Source organism: Colius striatus, chromosome 2 (assembly GCF_028858725.1).
Source record: "Colius striatus isolate bColStr4 chromosome 2, bColStr4.1.hap1, whole genome shotgun sequence".
NCBI classification, from domain to species: Eukaryota; Metazoa; Chordata; class Aves; order Coliiformes; family Coliidae; genus Colius; species Colius striatus.
The window spans coordinates 13,149,278-13,172,939 of record NC_084760.1 but is presented as its reverse complement, the minus strand read 5'-3'; the positions used below and the strand labels follow the sequence as shown (position 1 = coordinate 13,172,939).

Below are 23,662 nucleotides of genomic sequence, written 5' to 3'. Positions count from 1 at the left end.
ATTTAGTTCTATGAAATCCAGCAAAAAGTCCTCACTACCTCTAATTACAAGGCAGTACAATACACAAGTGAAAGTCAGGATTTCCTTGTACCACACAGTGAACATGCATTATAATGTCTAAAAAACAGGAGGTTTTTTCGAAATGAAAAAGCTACTTTAATTTAGAGTTAAATCTTCAGTTAGTACATATAAAGTACTACAAATTAACTTTGAAATTTGGCCCAAAACAAAATGCTATCCATGTTTATTGAAAACAAGTATTCAAGAGACACTGATTTTCAAACCAGAAACATCCCAAGAACCAAAGTAGTAAATTACAGGAGCATATTCCTACAGAAGTAATATTTACTGAAAAAAAACCACCCAGCAATTGTGACCATAGTTTAAGAAAATGGTAAAAGTGTCAAAAAGTTACAACTTCTTTTTCTTGCTGCCCAATAATTTAGAATTTCATGGCCAATAATTTAAGAAACTATTTTTCTGTGCAGCTTAAGTGACAACACAAGATTTTTCTTTAAGTGCATTAGGACAAAAACACTTGACATATTTCTTACATTTTTCTTAGAATCATAGAATGGCAGGGGTTGGAAGGGACCTTTAGAGATCATTTAGTCCAACCCCCCTGCAGAAGCAGGGTCACCTAGATCAGGTCGCAGAGGAACATGTCCAGGTAGGTCTTGAAGACCTCCAAGGAAGGAGACTCCACAACCCCTCTGGGCAGCCTGTGCCAGGGCTCCCTCACCTCACAGTGAAATAGTTTTTTCTTATGTTTAAGTGGAATTTTTTGTGTTCCAGCTTCATCCCATTACCCCTTGACCTTTTGCTAGCTACTATAGAAAAAAGGGATGTCCCAACCTCCTGACACCCACCCTTTAGATATTTATAAATGTTAATAAGATCTCCCCTCAGTCTCCTCTTCTCCAGACTAAACAGCCCCGGTTCCCACAGCCTTTCCTCGTATGAAAGATGTTCCAGTCCCCTAATCATCTTGGTGGCCCTGTGCTGGACTCTCTCCAGCGCTTCCCTGTCCCTCTTGAGCTGAGGAGCCCAGAACTGGACACAGGACTCCAGATGAGGCCTCACTAGGGCAGAGTAGAGAGGGAGAAGAACCTCCCTTGACCTGCTGGCCACATTCTTCTTGATGCATCCCAGGATGCCATTGGCCTTCTTGGCCACAAGGGCACATTGCTGGCTCATATTTAGCTTATTATCAATCAGGACTCCCAGGTCTCTCTCTGCAGAGCTGCTCTTCAGCAGTTTGACCCAAAACCCCTCAATTATAAAGTAGAAACTCAGTCTTTTTGACTACAAGTAATTTTCCTGACCTATTCTCTGGTGCTGCAATTTTAAGCTCACATTCAGCAAATCATTTGCATAAGCAGGAATCACATAAAATTTTAAAGCACCTTTTGGAGAACAGATATTCAATTCTTTCTACAGTGTTACAAATCAGAAATCTAGATCAAGGATAGAAGGTGAGGGAAATAGAAAGTGCCTAACTGTACCCATCTCCTAGTTGGCTATTACCAAAAAGCTACCAAAAATATGGTTGCTAATATTTCACAGCAGGAACTGAGACTTGGATCAAACCTGTAAAATCTGCTTTCCAGTCTTTGTTTAATGGTACTGAGGTCTGTGGGATATGCCACAACAGTGCAATACATTGGATAAGCTTGAAGATCCACAGGTGCCACAAATGCAGATGCAATATCTGGAGAGAATGAAGAAAAAAAAATCCAAATTATATACCACAAAATTCCCTAAGCAGTTCCAAGATTCACCTCCTCAACATATATGATCTCTTCATGTTAGAAATGCAGATCACCTTCCCAAAAATAACAGCTACTCTAGTTATTCTGAACAATTTGTGATATTCTACATAAAAAAGTGTTTGCTGAGGTGTATGCTGTCAGTGCAATCACTACAGTGACTATCCACTGTTGTGCAAGAAGCATCACACTTCTTAGAGACATGGCCAATCCATACAAAATACACACATTTGAAAAGCAGATTTAAATGTACACATTCCACATATATGAAGACATGCCATTTTATAGTGACAATCTCCCATCTTCAAGGCGAGCAATGCATTAAATCCGTACTGTAGAAGTTAACAGTATTATTTCAATCTCATTAAGATATGGGGAAAATCCACACCCAAAATAAAATGGAAACACTGTCTCTTGAACCCCCTCCACCTAAGAGCAAAGAAGCCTTCTAAAACCAATTCACCATAATGATAGAAGACTGCTGAGCAATTTAAGCCTGTGAATCTACAGAAATTTGTTTTTTCCTCTCTGTTCTCAGACGTATCATGAGTGCTTAGACACATCATTCTAATTTTACATCTCAAGGGGAAACACCATAATACAAAACCATAAAAAAACCCCTTTAAAGTCTCTCACAGAAGTCTTTAAAAACAGAAAATATTTTGTTGCTAAACAGACTGCTCTACTTCTAAAAGCTGTTTACTTACTCTCATGAACGCCCTAGCAACTGCTACTTTGTACAAACATGCACTGTACGTGTTGTAGTTAAAACCCAAACTAAGCAGTATGCCATACAACTTAATGCAAAGTCTAAGCCCCTTACTCTTAGTTGATGACACAATGAAAACAACTAAAATTTCATTTCCTCACTGTTTTTTTTCATGTAGTTCTGTAATGTGGATTATGACACTGTATGGACATTTCCTTTCTTGTGGGAGCAAAGGGAAGCTTCTTACACAGTATCTCACCAAAAACGCCATAATATGGGACACTCAGGTTTCAGAAATACTTTGAGATAAGTATTTCAAGAGATGATAAGAGTTTTCAGCTTCTTTTGAAATATGTGTCTTTCTTCAAGTATTCTCAAAAACAAGTAAAAAAAAGTATCTGTGACAATTTCTGTATTTAAACTATGACAATTGTTACTCTAAAATCAAAGACTGCTGACTTAACAGTTTGCTCATCGCAAAACACACAAAAGACTTAGGATTCAATCTGTATTTCACTGATGGATCTCCATCTTAAACACCCATCTTTGATCATGTAAATGTTGCAGTGATGTGTTAAACTTTTTAACAACTACCTTTTCAGAACCTGCCAGTAAAGTGTAGTTACTCTACAATCAAATAGCAAGTGGCTTTTCATAAGCTAATGAATTACCTTTTCCTCAACATTTTGCACAGTTAAGGCAATGTGAGGGAATTAGGAATTAGAAAAGGCTAATACCGGGAAATCTACACACAAGTATCCTTCCTCTAAGTGTGTAAAGTGAGTTTTTTTTCTCTTATTTGCCTGTAATGTAGCTAAATATTCTGTTCATCAAGAAGTTTGCAATTTTAACCCCAACTAGAGATTTTGATAGGTAAAGTAAACAAAAAGTATTCGGGTTTGTATGTACTCACTATATGAAAAACTTAAAAACATGCAATAAGTTTTGTCCCAGTTAACTAAGAGGTAGCAGGTGTATGTTATCATAATAATTGTGTTAATTTCAGAAGTACACACGAGCATAGTCTGAAAAATGCCACACAAAAACATTTTGTGTATTATTCAAGACTTACCTAGAGTCATGAGTTGGTTTATCCCTGCAATAATTCTGTCGCACTCCTCGTCTCGGGTCCTGGAACCCCACTCTCCGTCCAGAGGTTTGTAGAGCAGTGTTCTACGTTCATCATCTGTTAAAGGAACGCTAGTTCCCAGTTCTTCTGGAAATACAGCTAGAATGTAACATGAAAACTAAATAAAATATAAATCTTTGTATCTTGAGTAACACATAGACCTGTAATTCAAAGACACATAACATCATTGTACTAACCAAAGCAAGTGTACAACTCTCTGCCTTTTTTCCTTCAAACAATTAACAATTCACCTCACTACCTGACCATCCAGCCCACACTTTCTCAGTTTTGCTGCCAGGATGCTGTGGGAGATAGTGTCAAACGCTTTACTGAAATCAAGATAAACCACATCCACTGCACTAGTACCATCTATCCACCTGGTTACATCTTATGAGTGACAATATTGTCAAAAATTTCCTAGAAGACAAGGAAAAGGTGCTGAATCCACCTGAGTTTTTAACAAGACTTTTAACGAAAACTTTAAAACACCTAAGTGAGGAAAAAAGAAATACTACATTCTTGTCTATGAACAGTGTCCATGCCCTGATGCCTACTCTGCAGCACATCTGTCTGCCACACATGCTGGGACAGGCAGGGAGTAAATCCTACTATAATCAAACTATTTCCCAGGCGCATATTGTGTCCTCAGTTCACTGAATGTCTGCAGGCACACTGACAGGTCTCAGAGCAGCCAGTTTCCTCAAAGCTGACATAGGCCACAGGTTTATTTTCAATCCTCCCTGACTGTACAAAAAGTTAACTTCAACTGTATAAGTTTGTGGAATATTTCTGCCTGTTTCTAACATAACACTTCTATTTGTTGTATGTATAGTTGTATGTTTTTTTCCCCAGTATTTATCTTGATCTGCTTTTAATTTAGTAAATGATTTAAAGATGTTCTTCAAATGTAACTGATTTGTGAGCTGCCTTCTCGCTTCCCAAGAGAAATAGGATTACTTAGGCAAATCCATACAACATTTTATTTTCTTCTTTAAATATACTCTTAAAAGAAATTACATTATTAACGTAACATACCATTATTTGGTATCAGCTCCATGTCCCAAGGGCTCATCTTCTCGGTATCACCATTGTCCCAGCTTAGAAATAATCACATTTAAATTATCAACTAATATTCCTTCAATATTTAATGTTTGTAATCTAATCTATTAATGTAGCACAGAGTATTACAATAAATTGGTACAGTGAGGTGCATGACTCAATTTAACGAAAGCAAGTTGCTCAGTCAGTACTTCAAATAAAATAACTAATGAAAAGAAAAGATTGAAGATAAATTTGCTAACCAGACATTGTAGCACTGAAATAAGCTATCAGGATAATCAGGCTGAAGAGGCTCCTGGCTTTCAATTGTTCCAAACCACCAAGCATCATCTATCACTGACCTGAAACGATCACCTAGGTAAGAACACAAGATAATTTCATCAATACAAGGCACCTTACTCCTTCCAAGAAAAGCAGCTTTTAGATACCTTTGCCTTGATCTTGAATACAGAAATCATTTTCAACACTTGTAGCATTAACAGGCAAACATGAGTCATATTCTGTCTTTTTTAAAAGTTATTTTTGAAGGCTGCCTTTAATGAAAGCTAATATGGCACTAAAAAAATAACAGCTTTCAAATCTGTCTACATATTCTTTAAGTATTATTTCTTAATTTCATACAAAGGGAAGATATGTCAATAAGATTCAAATCTACTTGCGTTAAACACTACATGCCATCTTAAAACAAATCAGCATTGTGACACTTTTGTATGGGGAATATCTTACATGCTGCTCAGCTCCTCCTTCCTAGTTTCTGAAGTGCTTTTCCAGCTACTCAAAGGTTTTTTTGCCTTTACTATGCAGGAAATTTGACTGATAAAAAGTAAAATTTATTAAAGCTTTTTCAAAAGGTTAGATAAGTAATTTACTGTGACTTGTAATGGTTTCACTATTGCCAAGCATTTGCCTAGCTGAGAAAAAAAGGTCAGAAACATTAATAAAGAAAATTACACGTGAGAATACGTGTACTACATGCCATCATAATTTTGTCTATAACACATGCCACAGAATTTAGAAACAATTTTAGCCAAATATCTAGTTCAATCAATAGAAGAACAAACGGAATTTAAGCCTTTGATTCCAAAACCTGCACATTTTTGTTTTCATAAGACTTTAATATACACACGCTTTCTCAATTGCTGCAATGTTTGTTCTAGTCCAATAGAAATGTTTGTTCTATTTCCAGACCTGCCCAAATGCTTGTTGCAGTTATCCAAATTAATAGGAAGTGAATGTATTCTCAAAAATGTCCTGCTTTCTGCACTTGAAGTTCTATCCAATGTACTGCAAGTAATTCTAAGAGAATTACCAAGGTTCCACTAATAGTCCTAATTGTGCTGAATGTTACAGAATCAAGTATACCAGAAATATCTGAAATGTAAGATCAAAATTGTAAATAAGGGCTGATGCTTTACTTTAGAGGAATAAATTAATCTGAAGAGCTCTTAGTGTGCAGTTTCTCAATATGGCTCTTCCTAGTGATCAGTTTCACAAAGAAATGTGTGTAGATACAACTGTGAATGCCTTCATGCAGCTGAAAGTTAAGCAGATCAAAAGCACTTAAAGGAACACACACTGGCAGCCACTTCTGATTTCTCAACAGCCACAGCATTCCTTTGGACAGAATGCTAAAGCACCAAACAAAGTGACTGAAAAATCCCACAGAACAGTCTCTGACATTACTGTTTTTCCAGTCTCCTCTGTGTTACCTCAGCTATGCCAAGAGCAGACCAAAAATTCCAATTAGAAGAATTTAGTATGATTTTCCAGAACTGTGTATCACCAGATAACATTGGTTTGATGAAAATATAAGGTGTATGATGAACTTAGAAGTGGTTGCTATGTAAGAAAGAGGTATGCACAGTAAGACATACAGCTAAACCTGTAGGTATCCTACTGGAATAGCTTTTAGCCTAAGTATTTATCTTGTAGTTTAACTATAAGAAGATAAAAGTATGCAATCAATAGGAGTAGAAATAAGAACTTGTCACTTATCAAATATTCTAAGTTGGCTGCTTCTGAAAGAACTAATATATTAAAATACATTTAATATCAATTAAAATATATCTTAGATAAGTAAATATTCTTCCCTAAAACAAACAACCCAAACTATAACAGAAAAAAAAAAAACCCCAACCCCACATCAAAACACCAAGGATCGTTACTGGCAAATAGCTCTGTTTTAATGACTTAAAAGTGGAGTCAGAAAATGTAATATCCAGTGAGTTATAAAAATATTGATTTATAGGCTAAGTGCAGGAATATGAAAAGGGGAATAAGAAAAGATAGTAATAGTAGTCCTCAGGAGACAAAGCAGCAAGTGTATGTATGACACAAAAAAATACCAGTTTGTTGATGAAGATATATGGTGAAAGTTCAGGAGACATAAGCATGTCAAAGCTTGGGAATTTCAGATTCAATAGTCAGGAACAATTTCGTGTACATTCTAAGGCATTTTTCCTTATCCTGGTAGAAAATATCATCTCCTGACAAAGAATATTTTTATAATGTGTTCCATATGCAACAAAGTAGTCCATGTTTTGTCCCATGTGCATAAGCACGCACTAGTGAAATATCCAAAGTGTCAATGCAGACAGCAGAGTAGCACTCTGGAAGGCTCCAGGAAGAGCTGTAACAGTTTTAACAGCAATCTCTCTGCTGTCTCTGCTTTAGCATTTCACACAGTCTCAAAGAAGGAGACTATTTTAACCACTGTTTTTACCACCCAAAAGAGGAACTGAAAAATCAACTCTAACACACACTTGTCAGTTACAAGCTGGTATTAGACACTATTGGCCTGAAGCATTATTTACACTGAAGACTTAATAAAAAGTTCTGACACTTTCAATACTTTTTGTGTAGCTCTGATTCCTTCCACAGTGCAAGTTTCTAGAAAAAAAACCCAGTTGCCACTCAGGAAGGACACGCTACCTGTACTCATAGTCTTAAGAGCAGCAAAGGTGACACTTCAAAAGATCTCCAAAGGAGAGTTCATACCCTCTCTGGGCAGCCTGTGCAAGGGCTCCCTCACATCAACAGGATAAAGTTACTTCTCATGTTCATGTCCTGTGTTCCAGCAGGTGCTTGCTACCTCTTGTCCTGTTACTGAGCCCTACAGAAAAAAGTGTTGCCCCATCCTCTCAACAGCCATCCTTTAGGTATTTATAAGTTTTGATGAGGTCCCCTCTCAATCTTCTCCAGACTAAACAGCCCCAGTTCCCACAGCCTTTCCTCATATGAAAGATGTTCCAGTCCCCTGATCATCTTGGTGGCCCTGCACTGGACTCTCTCCAGCACTTCCCTGTCCCTCTTGAGCTGAGGAGCCCAGAACTGGACACAGGACTCCAGATGAGGCCTCACCAGGGCAGAGTAGAAGGGAAGCAGAACCTCCATTGACCTGCTGGCCACACTCTTCTTGAGGCATCCCAGGATGCCATTGGCCTTCTTGGCCACAAGGGCACATTGCTGGCTCAAGGTTAGCTTATGATCAACCAGGACTCTCAGGTCCTTCTCTGCAGCAGGTGAATCCCCAGCCTGTACTGGTGCATGGGGTTGTTCCTTCCCAGATGCAGGACTCTGCACTTGTCCTTGTTGAACCTCATGAGGTTCCTCTCTGCCCAACTCTCAAGCTGGTCGAGATCCCGTTGAATGGCAGCACAGCCTCTGGGGAATCAGCCAGTCCTCCCAGTTTGGTGTCATCAGCCAACTTGCTGAGGGTACACTGTCCCCTCATCCAGGTCATTGATGAAGATGTTGAACAAGACTGGCCCCAGAACCGATCCCTGTGGAACTCCACTGGCCACAGGCCTACAACTCGACTCTGTGCCACTGATCACCACCCTCTGGGCTCTGTCATTCAGCCAGCTCTCGATCCACCTCACTGTCCACTCATCCAAGCCACACTGCCTGAGCTTTCTGAAGAGGATGTTGTGGGAGACAGTGTCAAAAGCCTTGCTGAAGTCAAGGTAGATGATACCCGCTGATCTCCCCTCATGTAGCCAGCCAGTCATGCCATCATAGATGTTTATCAGGTTGGTCAAGCAGGATTTCCCCGTGGTGAATGCATGTTGACTTCCCCTGATAACCACCTTTTTCTTCATGTGTTTACAGATGACATCCAGGATGAGCTGTTCCATCACCTGGAACAGGCGGAGGATGGAGGTGAGGCTTGTTTCAGAAGCTCCTTGCTCATCCACGTAGGCCTCTTACATCCTTTGTATTGGCAAATAGGAAATCCTAGCTCATGAGATCCCTCCAAGCAGGTCTTTGAAGAGGCCAAAGTCAGCTCCCTTGAAGTCCAGGGTTGCAACCCTGCTTGGTGCCCTGTTTCTTCCACATAGGATCCTGAATTCCACCATCTCACAGTCACTGCAGCCAAGGCTGCCCTCAACCTTCATATCCCCAACCAGACCTCTACTTGTTAGCACAAGGTCCAGAAGCACACTCCTTCTCTTTGCCTCCTCAACCACCTGTGATGGGAAGTTGTCATCAACATTCTGTGGGAACCTCCTGGAATGTACGTGCTTGGCTGTGTGGCTCTGCCAGCAAATATCAGGGTGGCTGAATTCTCCCATGGGAATCAGGATCTTTGATTGTGAGGCAGTCTCATCTGTTTGTAGCAAGCCTCATCTACTACTTCTTCATCAGGTGGCCTGCAGAAAACTCTTCACAACAGGATCACCCACATGAGTCTGTCCCTTAATTCCCACCCATGAACTTTCAACATACTCTTTCTTTGCACTTTCTTTTATAGATCATTTTCAGTATTTTGTTTGCTTGCTGTAGCTTCAGTCAAGGACAATGGGAGAATTCACATCCAAATACAGACAGAGCGTATTCTCTGATTTCAGCACAGTATTAGGATTTATTTACCGTAATCTACTTTTTAATAAGTTATGATGAAAATAAGTAGACATTTAGAAAAACAAACATACAAACAATGTCAAGTCAAAGAACTCTCTGTACAACTCACCTATATTCCATCTCCTATGTTTGGCATCATCAAACTGCTGCCTCAAAACTAGGAAATCTATGACATCTGGCATATCGTGGTACCTAAATACAACAGAATACACAACTATTAAGTGACAGAATAGCAAAAGTATGAAATAAAGCAGTTACACAAAAAAAATCCCACTTTGAATTCAACACTTTAATAGCAAAAGCTACAACATCAATGGTATCTTCTAACTTTCAACCTCGCCCCCCCAACAAGAAAGCCCCCAATTTAAAAATAATATTGCTTTCCTTACTTCATGGTGAATGACCCTCCAGTTAGTTTACCCGTATCAGGGTCAAGAAAAGCTAGTTTAAGACAGCAGAGAGTAGGTAGTCCCACTTCATACTTAATCCCAACTATTTTCATCAGCTCTTGCTCCTGGAATAAACAAAATGTTATGTACCACTACTGAAGTTAAGATGACTATAGTAACTTTCTGAAACATGAAAATATGGGTATACTAAAGAGACCAGATTTCTGCTAGAATATGTCAAAACCACATATCTGAAAATTAGTCTTTCAAAACGAGCTATTATCTCGCAATTTAACTTGTCTGAAAAAGATTTTACTATGAAGTGTAATCACCTCATATGCTGAACAGATGAGAAAACAATTACAGTTTAAGGTCTGATTTCATTTGACTATTAAGTTGGCTTTTTCCCCTTATCTAACAATATTAAGCACAACATTAGAAAGATCTGTATTCAAGAATCTCCTCTGAGCTACTTTCAATTTTATTTTAATATTAGGATAGAAACAAAAATGAAACAAGTCATACCCGTAATTCCATTTTATGCCATGGCTGTTTCTTGGGATTAATACTATATATTTTGTTCTTCTTAGCCATTACAACATATGCTTCATGACCTTGTCGGAAATAGTAGACCTAAAAGTGAAAAGTGACAGTTAACTAACAAAGACTTTGAGGAGCTGAAATGCTGGCATATCACTGCCATACGTGTGTACCTTCTATTTTATCATGAACTTTCTTCCATTAGATTTTCCTGCAAAAGTCACAGGTTCACAAAAAATGCAGCAGTGGACAATTAAAGCAGTTATCATAGAAACATTTACAGAAAAGGCAGGACAGCTTCAAAACACCATTTCCCCTATGAGCAAAATATCCTAAACTACACATGCGAGAGCAATCAGTAACATCTATTTATTATCACACTATAGAGCAATTCAGTGACAGTAGCATGAATTCCACTAATCCACCCAGTTATTCGCAGAATGGTAGGGGTCAGAAAGGACCTTTAGAGATCACTTAGTCCAATCTCGTGCCAAAGAAGGTCCACCTAGATCAGGTCACACAGGAACATGTCCAGGTGGATCTTGAAAACCACCAGAGAAGGAGACTCCACACCCTCCCTGGGCAGTCTGTTCATCATCACTGTAAGCCAGCCATAAGGTGACAATCAAGTGCCCCTAAATTCACTCTCTGGCTAACTATATCTTTTTTTGAACTGGAGATATACTCTAGAAGGAGAATTTTTCTCTTCACTATTGTTCTGGTAAGATTTTGGTGTTCACTTCCATACCACTGAACAAACAGCCAAACAGACATGAACAAATTGAAAATAGACATTTGAAGTGCTCATTGAAGATTTTCAAAGCTTTCCACTCTAAATGTCCACAGTTCAGATGTTCAGACTCTATTAGTTTCTCTTTGATCCTGTTGTATATCACAGAATGGTAGAGTTGGAAGGGACCTTTAGAGATCATCTAGTCCAACCTCCCTGCAGAAGCAGGTCCACCGAGATCAGGTCACACAGGAACGTGGTATATGATACCATATGAATGAGTATTCTTGTTATAAATCAGCTCTGTAATGAAGCATTGAGCTGAAAAACTTCAACATATTCAAGGAATGTATCTGAAATGCCAAACAGAGGTTTCTCAAACTAATTACAGCAAAGATCTGATAAACTACTGTATTCCAGGTATGATACCTTCCAAATAAAAATACCCCAAGCATCTACAAGTGTCCCAAGCCATAAATGTGGAATTTTCATCAAGTAGGATGAGGGAACAAGAGTTTAGATGTAAAGGTCTATAACACACACACACAAAAAAAGGCAGAGTGAAAAGTCCTGAGTAAGTTTTAAAATACATTAATACAAATAACCACATTAATATTTATATAATAAGATTTATATATATTTTTTTAAACTCTTGTTTTGCAGAGTATTTTACACGCAGTGTCCTGATAGGGAAAAATTACACAGGTACACCAGGCATGAAAGCAGTGAGAATCTCCTATGCACCCTCAGATTCTAGCTGGCAGGAAAACAAACAGAGGCTACTGAGAGGCAGATCTAAAATAATGCTAATTTGAACCACACTTTTTAACACTGTGACAAATTGTTTCCCATACCGTCCAGTGAATCAAACCAAAAGAATCCACTTAGTGGTACAGGCAATGAACAATTCCTCTCACACTTACTGTTTCTACTAATCCTGTATATAAATTCAACCCAATGTTTACGTAAGTGAAACATTTTTATTTTTTAAATGGCTCTAGAATTGCATCTTTTGTCAAAAGAACAAATTAGAAAGCTATCTGTGGAAAAAAAGAACTTATGCCTCTTTCCAGGAAATAATATTTTTCATCTTGATAAATTCCTGCTTCCACACATCGCAATACCCACACAAAACTGTTCTTTTCATGTTAATGGCAGAACACTTCAATGAATATGCAATGTATTTCAATACTCAAGAGAGGGAAATTGCAATCCCACTTCTCTGGCTGCATTTCCATCACTCCTCAAGACACGTGATAAAGGTCTGTAAATGGCAGTATGCAGAAAGGGAAAAGGGATGTTATGAGCTATTCTTATGCACTTAGTATCTAAATATAGCACCACTGTCTCTTCTTGTTTGTACAGCTGTAAGAGAAGGAATTTAAAACATTTTTCCTCCCAAATCTTCTAAAACATACTAACCAACCACCACAATCACAGTATCACAGAACAGTAGTGATTGGGAGAGAGTCCCAGAGATCGTCTAGTCCAACTCTCCAGCTCAAGCAGGTTCACCTAGATCAGGTCACACAAGACCATGTCCAGGCGGGTCTTGAAGACCTCCGAGGAAGAAGCCTCCATACTCTCTCTGGGTAGCCTGTGCCAGGGCTCCCTCACCTCAACAGGAAAGAAGATCTTTCTTAAGTTTAAATATTTCAGCTTCTTCCCATTACTAGATACCATTGAAAAAGGTGCTGCCCCAACCTCCTGATACCCGCCATTCAGATATTTGTAAATATTAATGAGAACCCCCTCAGTCTCCTCCAGACTAAACAGCACCAGTTCCCACAGCCTTTCCTCATAAGGAAGATGCTCCAGTCCCCTGATCATCTTGGTGGCCCTGTGCTGGACTCTCTCCAGAAGTTCCCTGTCCCTCTTGAGCTGAGGAGCCCAGAACTGGACACAGGACTCCAGATGAGGCCTCTCCAGGACTGAGTAGAAGGGGAGCAGAACCTCCCTTGACCTGCTAGCCACATTCTTCTTGATGCATCCCAGGATGCCATTGGCCTTCTTGACCACGAGGGCACATTGCTGGCTCATGGTCAGTTCATTTTCAACCAGCACTCCCAAGTCTCTCTCTGCAGAGCTGCTGACCAGCATGTCAATCCCTAGTCTGTACTGGTGCATGGGGTTGTTCCTTCTTAGGTGCAGGACAATGTTTGAAGGGCACACGAGACTTCTCATTGTACATCTCTAATTAAACTGATCTTTTACTTCTGTGAATCTCAAAAGTAATGTTCTAGATCAACAGCTTCTTTTCACATCTTAAGCAAACACAGGTAGGGCAAGTATCAGAGATGGAATTTTAGACAGAGCAGCTTAACTACAAACACACTCTATTGGTGCAACTACTACCTTCTAGGCAGAGGACAGGAAATTTCTTGTTCAGCAATATGAAGCATTTTCCAGGAAAAGGATGCTTAGATATTCCTAGTACACAATGCACGTGCTATTCAGCAGGTGCCAAACCAAATAGATCCGTTTATCTTACTAAATCAGTAAGACGTTAAAGTCTCCTGAGTAATATGGTACCGATAAATCCTTGGCTGCTTCACTGTATCCAGATGGTATCAGACACCGAATATATTTGGACTTGATCTTTTGAACAGCACAGTCTCCAAAACATGCTTGCTGGAGGGTATAAGTACATAAGCATTCTTTCCAGTTGCAACACTCATCTTGAAGTGCTTCTTCTCTCCCACACTAGCAACAACACCACATTTTTTGAACTTCATCAAGTAAATTGATCTAGTAAAAACAAACCCACTTGCACCTCAACCTCTGTTCCTGATTCAGTTTCCAAGGTGGTGCTCACAAACAGCTTGTTCAGGACCAAAGTCAGTCAACTTGGCCATCACACCAAATATTTCTCCAACTGCATTCTGAAGGTGTGAAATACACAAGAACTCATGTAGCACCTCAGAAACACACCGTTCCCTGAAGAAACAAGAGACTACACAACACAGCCTAAGTCAGCTGTTTCCTCTTATTTTAATCTGATGAGATTTGAGGAAAAATGCACACATGCTGGTTTTCAAGACTGCCTTCTACTTGATAATACAGATTCACACAAGTCATTGTAAAGGTCACATGTCATATATTCCAAAGTCAGAACTGGTGGGCGTACTTTTGCTACTGTATTGTGAAATCTGGCCAGCTTTACAAGGTTTTTGTAGTCTAGTTCACATAAAATACCTATATACAAAATTTCTGTTGTAAGAGATTAGTAGAAGTTTTCTGGTATCAAAAACAAAAGTGAAAAGGACAATATCAGTTTTCTTCAGAATAAATTAATTGAAAATGAATTGGATTTCATTAATATTTATAAATATCTAAGTGGTGGCTGTCAGGAGGTTGGGACATCCCTCTTTTCTATAGTAGCTAGCAACAGGACAAGGGGTAATGGGATGAAGCTGGAACACAAAACTGTTGCACTTAAATATAAAAAAAACCTATTTCACTGTGAGGTGAGGGAGCCCTGGCACAGGCTGCCCAGAGGGGTTGTGGAGTCTCCTTCCTTGGAGGTCTTCAAGACCCGCCTGGACATGTTCCTATGCAACCTGATCTAGGCGACCCTGCTTCTGCAGGGCGGTTGGACTAGATGATCTCTACAGGTCCCTTCCAACCCCTACCATTCTATGATTCTATGGAATCAAAAAAAATCAAAAAAAAAAAAGCAAAACAACACTGTGCAGAATACTTTAAGTATGAGAAAGACTAAAGGAAGCAAAACCAAGTGTTACCCAGATTAAAGAGCATTTTGAAGAAAATCTATAATATTATGATAATAAATCTCTTTAAAAAATGCACAAATGAAAATAAAAAAGGCAAAACCAAGCTGAAGGAAGCAGAACAGAGGGAATAGCTCCAATACCTCATCCCCCATCTGTGGCACAAATGGGCACCGGCGAGGAACAGTGTCTGTAATCCACGCTGAAGGTAGCCATTCTTCCAGGGTCAAACCATTTTCTGACAGAACTCCTACAGCCAGCCTCTGAAAAAAATGCACATGGAAGATTAATTTGAATAAACTAACATTTGGAGAAGCCTTGTGTTTTGTGAAGTGCTTTATTAAAATCAACTGCCTTTTTTTAGGTATACTTAATTTAAGAAGAAAACAACTGCTAGCGTGAAGATAACTCTTACTTAATTGCCTCCAATTAAGTAAGACCAAAAACATTAATAATCTGAAAAATTAAGTGGGTTTTTTGCTTTAGACTGTTTATGTTAGAGGTGGTGCTGGTAGAGGTGCTCTTCTAACAAAGACAGAATTTGTTAACGCTCCAGTGATTACATCTTATAAAGATAAACTGAAATATGCCACTCTCTTCAACCAAGTTCACAGAGCTGCCTTGGCTCTTAAGCCACTACAGCTATACAGATGCCTCCAATCAAGGAATCCTGCACAATGAGGAGGAAGAGACTGACCAACATAAACAGAGGTAAAGCATGTCGAAATGACCTTGACTGAACATCCAATGTTACTCACTGGTATATTTACTATTATGTGCAGTGGAACTGCATTTTCAGGTTGTGTTTCCACATCATGTATTTATAAGCTCATTGCAGTTGCTGGCCCTAGGTACACACTGTATGTTTTTAGCTGGTAGGTGAGATAAAAACCCACTCCATATAGCCACTGAATGCAAGACTGTATCCTCAAGATTGCCAATGGGATACTCCAAATCTAACTCCACTGCTCAAATTCAAATGTGGTATCAGCAGGATGGAAACCTCCTTTAAGTGCACTGAAGCACTGGTGGGTGCACCACAGGAAAAAACATACACCCAAGTAAAAACAATAAAAAATCAAAACAGAATCTCCTCACTGCAATAAATCACTAACATAGAAGCACTTGGTGGATTCTGAGGTTCAAGCAGGTCTGTCTTGTGAAAAACTGATGTGCTGAATCAAGGCAGTCTCTCTAGCTCTTTGGAGAATTAGGAGGAGATGCTAAGAATTAGCCTTGAAACAGAAAATCTTCCCTTGTTATAACACCACACGTTAATTATCAGTTTAAGATGCTCTGGAAGTCAAGCCTGAAAGAGACTCATCCCTGTGAATATGCCTAATAATTTCTGAAACTCTTCTAAATCCTTTAGTAATTAGTTCCACAACCTGATTACACGCTCAGATGGTTTGAGGGTTTTGTTTGCTTTCAGGGGGTGGGGGTGGAACAGGGAAAATGCTCTTTTTTAAACCTCATGTCTATGCCATCATGTGTTACATCTCACTGAACAAAATAAGGAAGGAAATCATTCTGCATTTATTTATTTCTAAACCATTCATAGTTTTATAAAAGCTTCTTTATCATATCACCTCCAAACTCCCTCCCTTCTATGAGTCAGCTTCTTCATGTCTGCCCCAAAGGAAAAAATACTCTGCACTCTTTTAGCTTCCTGGCTCCTTTCTTGCCCTTCTTCAGTGCTGTATCACTTTAAAACTGATTTTTGGTGGAGGGGGATTAGAAATGTAAGCATCGTTCAAGATTCCAACCGTCCATGCACTAGTAGAGAAGAACATTATCTCTCTACTCCTTAATCCCTAAGACTCCATGTCTGGCTACAAAGATGGTCAAAACTTCCTTCCTCAATGGAAAGCTCTAATTTTGATTCAGATTTAGGTATGGGAAGAACCTTCTATCGGTAAGGACTGCTAGTTCTCTGCCCAGTAAGGCAGCAGAATTGGCATCACAAGAAGCTTCAAAGACAAATACCTGTCAGGAATCACAGATGCAGTCCTACTCGAGGGGCAGAGGAAAGAAGGATGATTTTCTGATATTCCTACCAGCCCAATGTTTTCTTGTGATTCAAGAAAGGAGCAGGTCATCTTTAAAAACCTGAAATATCTAAGTATGATATTTTTGGAATCAAAGACCTCCTGCATCTCAGTATCTGGGACCAAAATGGGCCCAAGATTTTCAAAACACACAGTTCAGCTTTAAGTTCTCAGCCAGTCTTACTTTTTATAATAAAAAGCTTAAACTAGAGGTTTCAACCATCAAAACGGTTTCTCACCATTTATTTTCCTGATCTCATACCTCCTCCTGGTTTCAGATTGGGTAAATACCAAGATACTGTTAGCATTGGCACTACAACCAATGATTGAGTAGGATACGGAAGAAGCAGTCTAATCAAAGACTACCACCGAACATCCTGCGTGTCATACCAAAGTTTCACAGTAAAGCTGACACCATGCCAACATGCTTATTAAAACAGATATTGTCAGTGTGTCTTCTGAGGGCCAAAATGCTAAAATAATGATCTTAAGGAATGCTGATGACTCCTAATCTTATAAATAAACAAAATACAGTTATTTAGTTACTTAGATAATACAGGTGGTTTCCTTGGGTACTCAAAAAATAAGAGCCAAGAGCTTATGAAAACAAGTAGTATCTACCACAGATCACTTCTGATCTCTGTGAAGAAACAAAGTTTTCTGATCCAACACTTTGTTAAATCAAATTCCCCCCAAATCACAACACACTGAAAATGACAGAAGTCACTGAAGATTTCCTTGTACTGATCCACACTGGAATGACAAGGCTATACCAGAAAGTAAACAAAACACAAACAACAAAACACTGAGCAAGTAAAATTCCCCTTGAAGGAAGTATAGCAGCAAGCATAATGCAAATATTGTATACTGTGGTGATGAAAAAAGCATTATGATTGTGCAGCCATAAAAGAAATTGCAGTTAAGTAGGGAGACAATTGGTACAGCTGAAAAAAAAACTGAGACATGTTATATGAATACTCAATACAACCCTGAAAAAATGATTCTAATCTGAGAACAGATGTTATCAAGGATATTAAAAGTGTTCCTTAAGTAAACACATTACATTAAAAATGCATGTCATTACAGCCATCTATCACTTGACATAGACATGATGTGTTTTCAAAATAGGCAACACTAAGTTGTATGTGTAACTGAATCATTCATCTAATTCTTTCTAAGACAGCAGGAGTGAGTATCAGGTAATACACAAAGAACATCAATAACCTTCTGTTTTCTCTCTTTGGGTTTCCTCTTCTTTGGTGATGTTGATGGTCCATCTTTCTCCTCAATCCCTTTTTTCCTTTCCTTTTTAATCTGTTTCTTTTGTTTTTCAGGTCCTTCTTCATCCTCAGAACTACTTTCTGCTTTCTTTGTTTTAATTTTAGGAATTTTCTTTGGTGGTTGCAAATTGATTCCTGCATCTGCTGTCCAGTCAGAATAATCACTAGAGTAATCACTATGTATGATACACCAAAAGAAAAGAAGACATGACAAAAGTTAAAAGGCAATTCAGAGTGCATTGTATTATATAACCCAAACAAGACTACAGTTGATGCTCTAGATAACTAGAACATTTTAATGGTTAAAACCAACACCTAAACCCCTACAATTCTATCTACAATTTAAACAGCAGTGAATCAAAAGCCTTGAGGTCATTCAGTCTTACAAGAAGCTTAACTTCTAGCATCATTAGAAGTAAACCCATTGTTTACTTGGTCAATTCAAGATGATACACGTTAAAGTCTGTTCTCAGCACTTCTAGTTTTGAATAGCTTTGCAAAGATGTTAATAAAAAAATCTGCTAAAGAAGAAACATAAGGATGGGTTGAAGCTACTTCAGTCTTTGCTCTCTCATTCCAAACCAAGGGTCAGCAGAGGTAGTCACACAGCTCACACTGACAGGAAATTTCTACCACATGCCTGAAGCATGTATGTACCCTGCTGCAAAACCAATTGGAAACAATTCTGCTTCTGGCAAACAAGGATGAAACCCGCCCTACATTTTAGTTAGTAATCGAGCTGAAAACTAAATCCTGAATGTTTTAAGTTGTTTTTTATCTTCTCTTTTAAATATGCACATGTTTTAGTTATTACTCATCAACCATTTACAGAGCAGATTACCAAAATGTACCAGCAGTACTTTTCTCTGTAAGGTATACTGTCACTTACCTAGAACTGCCATCACTGTGCCATGCTCTTTCATCATCTTCTGATGTTCCACCGCTGGCAACAACTACTTCCCCTTCCTAACATAGGGTAGAGGGCATGAGGTGCAGAGAGGGAGGAAGAAAAAACAGAAAGCATTTACTTTGCAATTCATAAACGTTGCAATATGTGACAATATGACTAAGACTATTCTAGGCTTTATATGTGTTACAAAGCTTTTATAATGCTATGTGTTTAAGTTGTTAAGGTGGTATTTTAGTTTGCAGATAGTTACTTTACTTTAACGGACTTAAATGTAAACAAGTAAGAAAATATCTATGCCTGGACAGATACACAGTGTAGAGTAACTTTTCCTTAACACACTGTCAGTGGAGTGGAGGCCTGAGTGGTTCTCAACCTCCATTTTTAAAAGTCTGGCTTACCTTTTTGAAAATTATTTCCAGTCTTTTTAATGCAGTATTTCCACAGATTTTCATTTAATATCAAACAAAAAGCCAGTATGAATTTTATATACTCTTATTATTGAGTTCCCTACTGTACCTACAGAAGCACAGAACGGTTGAGGATGTATTAACCAACCTCCCTGTTCAAACAGGGACACCTAGAGCCAGTGACCATCCTGCTGGGACACGTGCCATACTGATTAGGCTTCCAAATATAGGGAAGATTTAAAACTGCTCTAACAAACCAGCATTTCTCCTTTTTGTCAATTGCTTACATGCATACAGCAACATGTGTAAACCTAATTCAACACCACTTTTTAAAAATGTGAGAGAAAACACACAATGAAAAACGTAACCTGAGTTTCCACAAGAAACAATGTTTAATCAGGTGAAGCAGGAGATTAATGAGAAGAATGGAGAGAGTCCATTGCAGGGCTACTAAGATGACCAGGAGACTGGAGCATTCCCTTATGAGGAAAGGCTGCAGTAACTGGGGCTGTTTAGTCTGGAGGAGACTAAGGGGGGGGCATCTCATTAATATTAGCAAATATATAAATGGTGGGTGTCAGGAGGTTGGGACATCTTTTTTTCTACTGTACCTAGGTTGTATTTAAACATAAGAAAAAACTATTTTACTGTTGAGGTGAGGGAGCCCTGGCACAGGCTGCCCAGAGAGGGTGTGGAGGCTCCTTCCTTGGAGATCTTCAAGACCCGCCTGGACACGTTTCTCTGCGACCTGATCTTGGTGGACCTGCTTCTGCAGGGGGATTGGACTAGATGATCTCTAAAAGGTCCTCTCCAACCCCTACCATTCTGTGCTTCTGTGAATGGGAAAATATAAAATTGCCCCATGAATAAGGATCTTACATCTGAGGAACTGTGTCCATTTTCTAACTCTTCAGCAGGCCTTGCAGTTTCTTCCACAGCATATCTCGTACGGTAGTTGTGCTGATTAGCTTGCTGTTTTTTTGAGTCACTAGTATCTAGCAAATGATCGTGAGAATAGTTCTGTGAAAACACAAAAATCGACATAAATAAGTGTAAGTATATATTTTATTCATACATAGCATTTTCTTTAATAATAGTATTCCAGGAAGCAACTTCCACCATAGCAAAAAGATTCACGTTTGAACAAAACAAAATTCAAACCAAGCTACAAGTTTAAAACTGAAGAGCTGCTGAAGCAAACATTCCACGTGCAGAGTTGAATATAAGCTCTGAGCAGTTCAGTATATTCTGGTAATAATAAAAACTTCTTCCCAAGTACAATAGAACATTTTTATCTTGAATTATTAAAAGTCTTCCTTTTCTACAAGGTATATATCAAGTAAGTACTGACAGGCTGCTAAGAGCCTCTAAGAGCTCAAAATTACATTAAAAGTGGCCATCAGAGGAAAGGGGACTCTTACACCAGCTCCAGAAGGTGTTGTTTTGCAACTGAGGGGTCAGATCTGTTAGAAGAGACACCCATAAAGTAATACATTCAGAGGTGACTGTTAGCAAGTAAAGGTCTTTAAATGGTGTGATAATGCATGGAGGAGTTCAAATGAAAGAGTCACTTGGAAAGAACCCAAGTTCTTAGGAAGCTTAGAATGAAATAAGGCTTTGATTAAGAAACACTTCACGCTCCAGCATAAAGCTATTATTTTCCTCCTGTAGAATATACTTAATGCAAACACTTGTTTTCAAGACAAAGTATATAATCTTGTGTTAGTCCTCAAATACCAGCAAAAATTCAATGATCTCAGTTTCAGGAGTTTTGTGCTATGTTTTGGGAGGTTTTTTTGTATGCATATTTGAATTTCAGCCTAGCTCAGACCAAATGAAACAGTTTCTGGACACATTCCTAGATGCCACGGAAGGAGGTATGCTTCTCCAGTGCTCTTTTCCTTCCATAAAAGAAACCTCAGATATCTATTAGATTCTGATATGGTTGAAATAAACAGTCCCAGAGATGTACCTATTCCTCTTGGAATGTTGTCTTTTGTAGGAGGATCCTTCCTGTTGTGCATGATGAAAGTTCATTCACAAAGTCAAATTGTCTTGTTGTGGAAAAAAACCCCTAACTACTTTTTGTTGAAAACCATACTAAAACTTGGCTAAGCAGCAGTAGCTAAGATTTGTTTGTCCTTAGCCACAATAATTTTTCCTAAAATGCAGAACACTGTGGGGAAAAGCTAGAGCTTTTCTCCTATCCTCCCCGTTAGAAGACACATGCCTTCTTCATATGTGACTGCCCCAGGGCAGGCTGGCATGCCGATCTGTAGAGTTGTTTGGTTTCACCAAAGCACATAAGACCAACACAAACTCCTCCTTGCTCTATTCATGGAGCGCTGTGTTCCTATTGATCTGTCCAGTGAATTAAAGTTGGGGAGGCTAACACTAACAGCATAGCTACCAGAGACATCTCTAATAGGATTGTTCAGCAATCAGCATTTTAACATTGCCCAGGACTTTTGAGAGCTGGGGCATTCGTCCTCTTCTGTGTTCAAACTGGCAGCACATCCCAGATCTTCTCAAGCTGCTCTGACCTGACCTAGAACAGCTCCGAGGCAGCCCTAAGACTTGTGCTGAATACAACACACAGTTTTCTTTCCTTCCACCTTCTAGGGCTGCTCACTTCTCATCGAGCTCTCAAGACTCATTGCTGAAGCAAAGAGGTCACAAAAGCCTGCGTTACAGCAGCTTGCCTCTGCTACTGAATTACAACTTTTGTACGAAGTCCACCTCTTAACATGATGGAACATAGCATAAAGGAACATAGGCAACAGAATGGAATCACGTAAGCCCAATGAACAAACAATGCCATTTACAATAAGGATCTATTTTGCAGAAGAAATTCCCCCTGGGTGTAACATTCACATCTTCCCTCTAGAAATGCAAGTCCTAAAAATGTACATCATTTATATTCAGAAGTAAAATGTCTCAAATGGTTACAATTATATACACCATTACACTAGAAACTATGCTAGTTCTTGTACTAGAACTACAGATCCTTGGTAAACTGAAGCATTTTGCATTACTCTCTAGTGTTGGAAGAGTTTTCTTGACAGTTCAAAGCTTGAGGAAACAACCTCCCTTCCCCACTCCCCCATCATTCATTCACAGAAGCAAGTAATATCACTGTATAAATATTGGGCCACAGGGATGCCAAAGGGTGACAAACTGCTTTGGGAAAGATGCAATGTTAGAACAAGAACGGACAAAAAAGCCAAAATTCCAAACTGTGAGTTATCTGTAAGCAATAGAATGACAGAATGGTCAAACCAGGAAAGGACCTCTGGATGTCACCTTTGTCCAACCCCACTGCTCAGGGAGAGACCAGAAAAGCGACTATAGGATCTATTCCACATCTTGCCAAAATGTGTATTTTATTATTGCTCCATAGCTTTGCCAAAATCTTGACAAGAAGTTGAGAGTCAAGCAGGTCTTTATTTGGGGAAGAGGTGGGGTTGAGTGTGAAGTTTTGACTAGAAAGATAAAAGTGTTACAGGCTTTTTTCTCGCTAAATGAAATCTATCACCAATATGTTCAACAATGACTGAGGAACCACAGCTAATGGTCTTTCCCCTCCCCAATGTATATTCTGAAGAGTGAGCTTGAAATTGGACTGTTCCAAGTCCAGTAGAGTTCAATCTAATGGGAAGCCTGGAGATAAAGCCAGGATAACCTATGATTTGAGGTTCAATCATCACTTTCTTTCTCAATACACTTAGATGAACAGTCACATACGCTGACAAGTACCTTGCATGATATCCAAGGCTTCTAGTCAATATCAGAACACACCTACAGAGAGCTGAGAAATTACAGTTGTGCTTGGAACAGTTTTTCTGCAAAACAGAAATCCTATCATTCCCTGTATTTGAGGAGGATAGATACAAAAATGTCATCTGGACACTACTGAGGGTCTTTGTAATATCATTTGTGAAAGACACAGTAAAAACTCAGCAGTGTCTTGAGAAGGCAGAGCACTGCATTCTACTGTCCTTACAACCCTGCCTTCACTGGGAAGCACAGCTCTGCTGAGCTTTTCATACAGGGCTGCAGCAATTTTGGAAAGCTTTGGCTGTAGTAATTTTGTAACAT

At 39.0% G+C, this 23,662-nt stretch overlaps 1 protein-coding gene across 5 annotated transcripts in view; it reads right to left on the bottom strand.

The window, feature by feature from the left end:
• PHIP (pleckstrin homology domain interacting protein) overlaps positions 1–23,662 on the bottom strand; it is a 115,398-nt gene that overhangs the window by 17,991 nt on the left and 73,745 nt on the right. For all 5 annotated transcript variants that reach the window (XM_061989473.1, XM_061989474.1, XM_061989475.1 and 2 more), the window contains 11 exons: positions 20,444–20,584; positions 19,137–19,213; positions 18,192–18,423; positions 15,063–15,182; positions 10,444–10,551; positions 9,919–10,043; positions 9,639–9,721; positions 4,909–5,020; positions 4,643–4,704; positions 3,551–3,706; positions 1,591–1,711 (listed from right to left, as the gene is read on the bottom strand). In XM_061989473.1, coding sequence (XP_061845457.1) covers positions 1,591–1,711; positions 3,551–3,706; positions 4,643–4,704; positions 4,909–5,020; positions 9,639–9,721; positions 9,919–10,043; positions 10,444–10,551; positions 15,063–15,182; positions 18,192–18,423; positions 19,137–19,213; positions 20,444–20,584 — 1,337 coding nt within the window. The remainder of the gene's footprint in view (positions 1–1,590; positions 1,712–3,550; positions 3,707–4,642; positions 4,705–4,908; positions 5,021–9,638; positions 9,722–9,918; positions 10,044–10,443; positions 10,552–15,062; positions 15,183–18,191; positions 18,424–19,136; positions 19,214–20,443; positions 20,585–23,662) is intronic.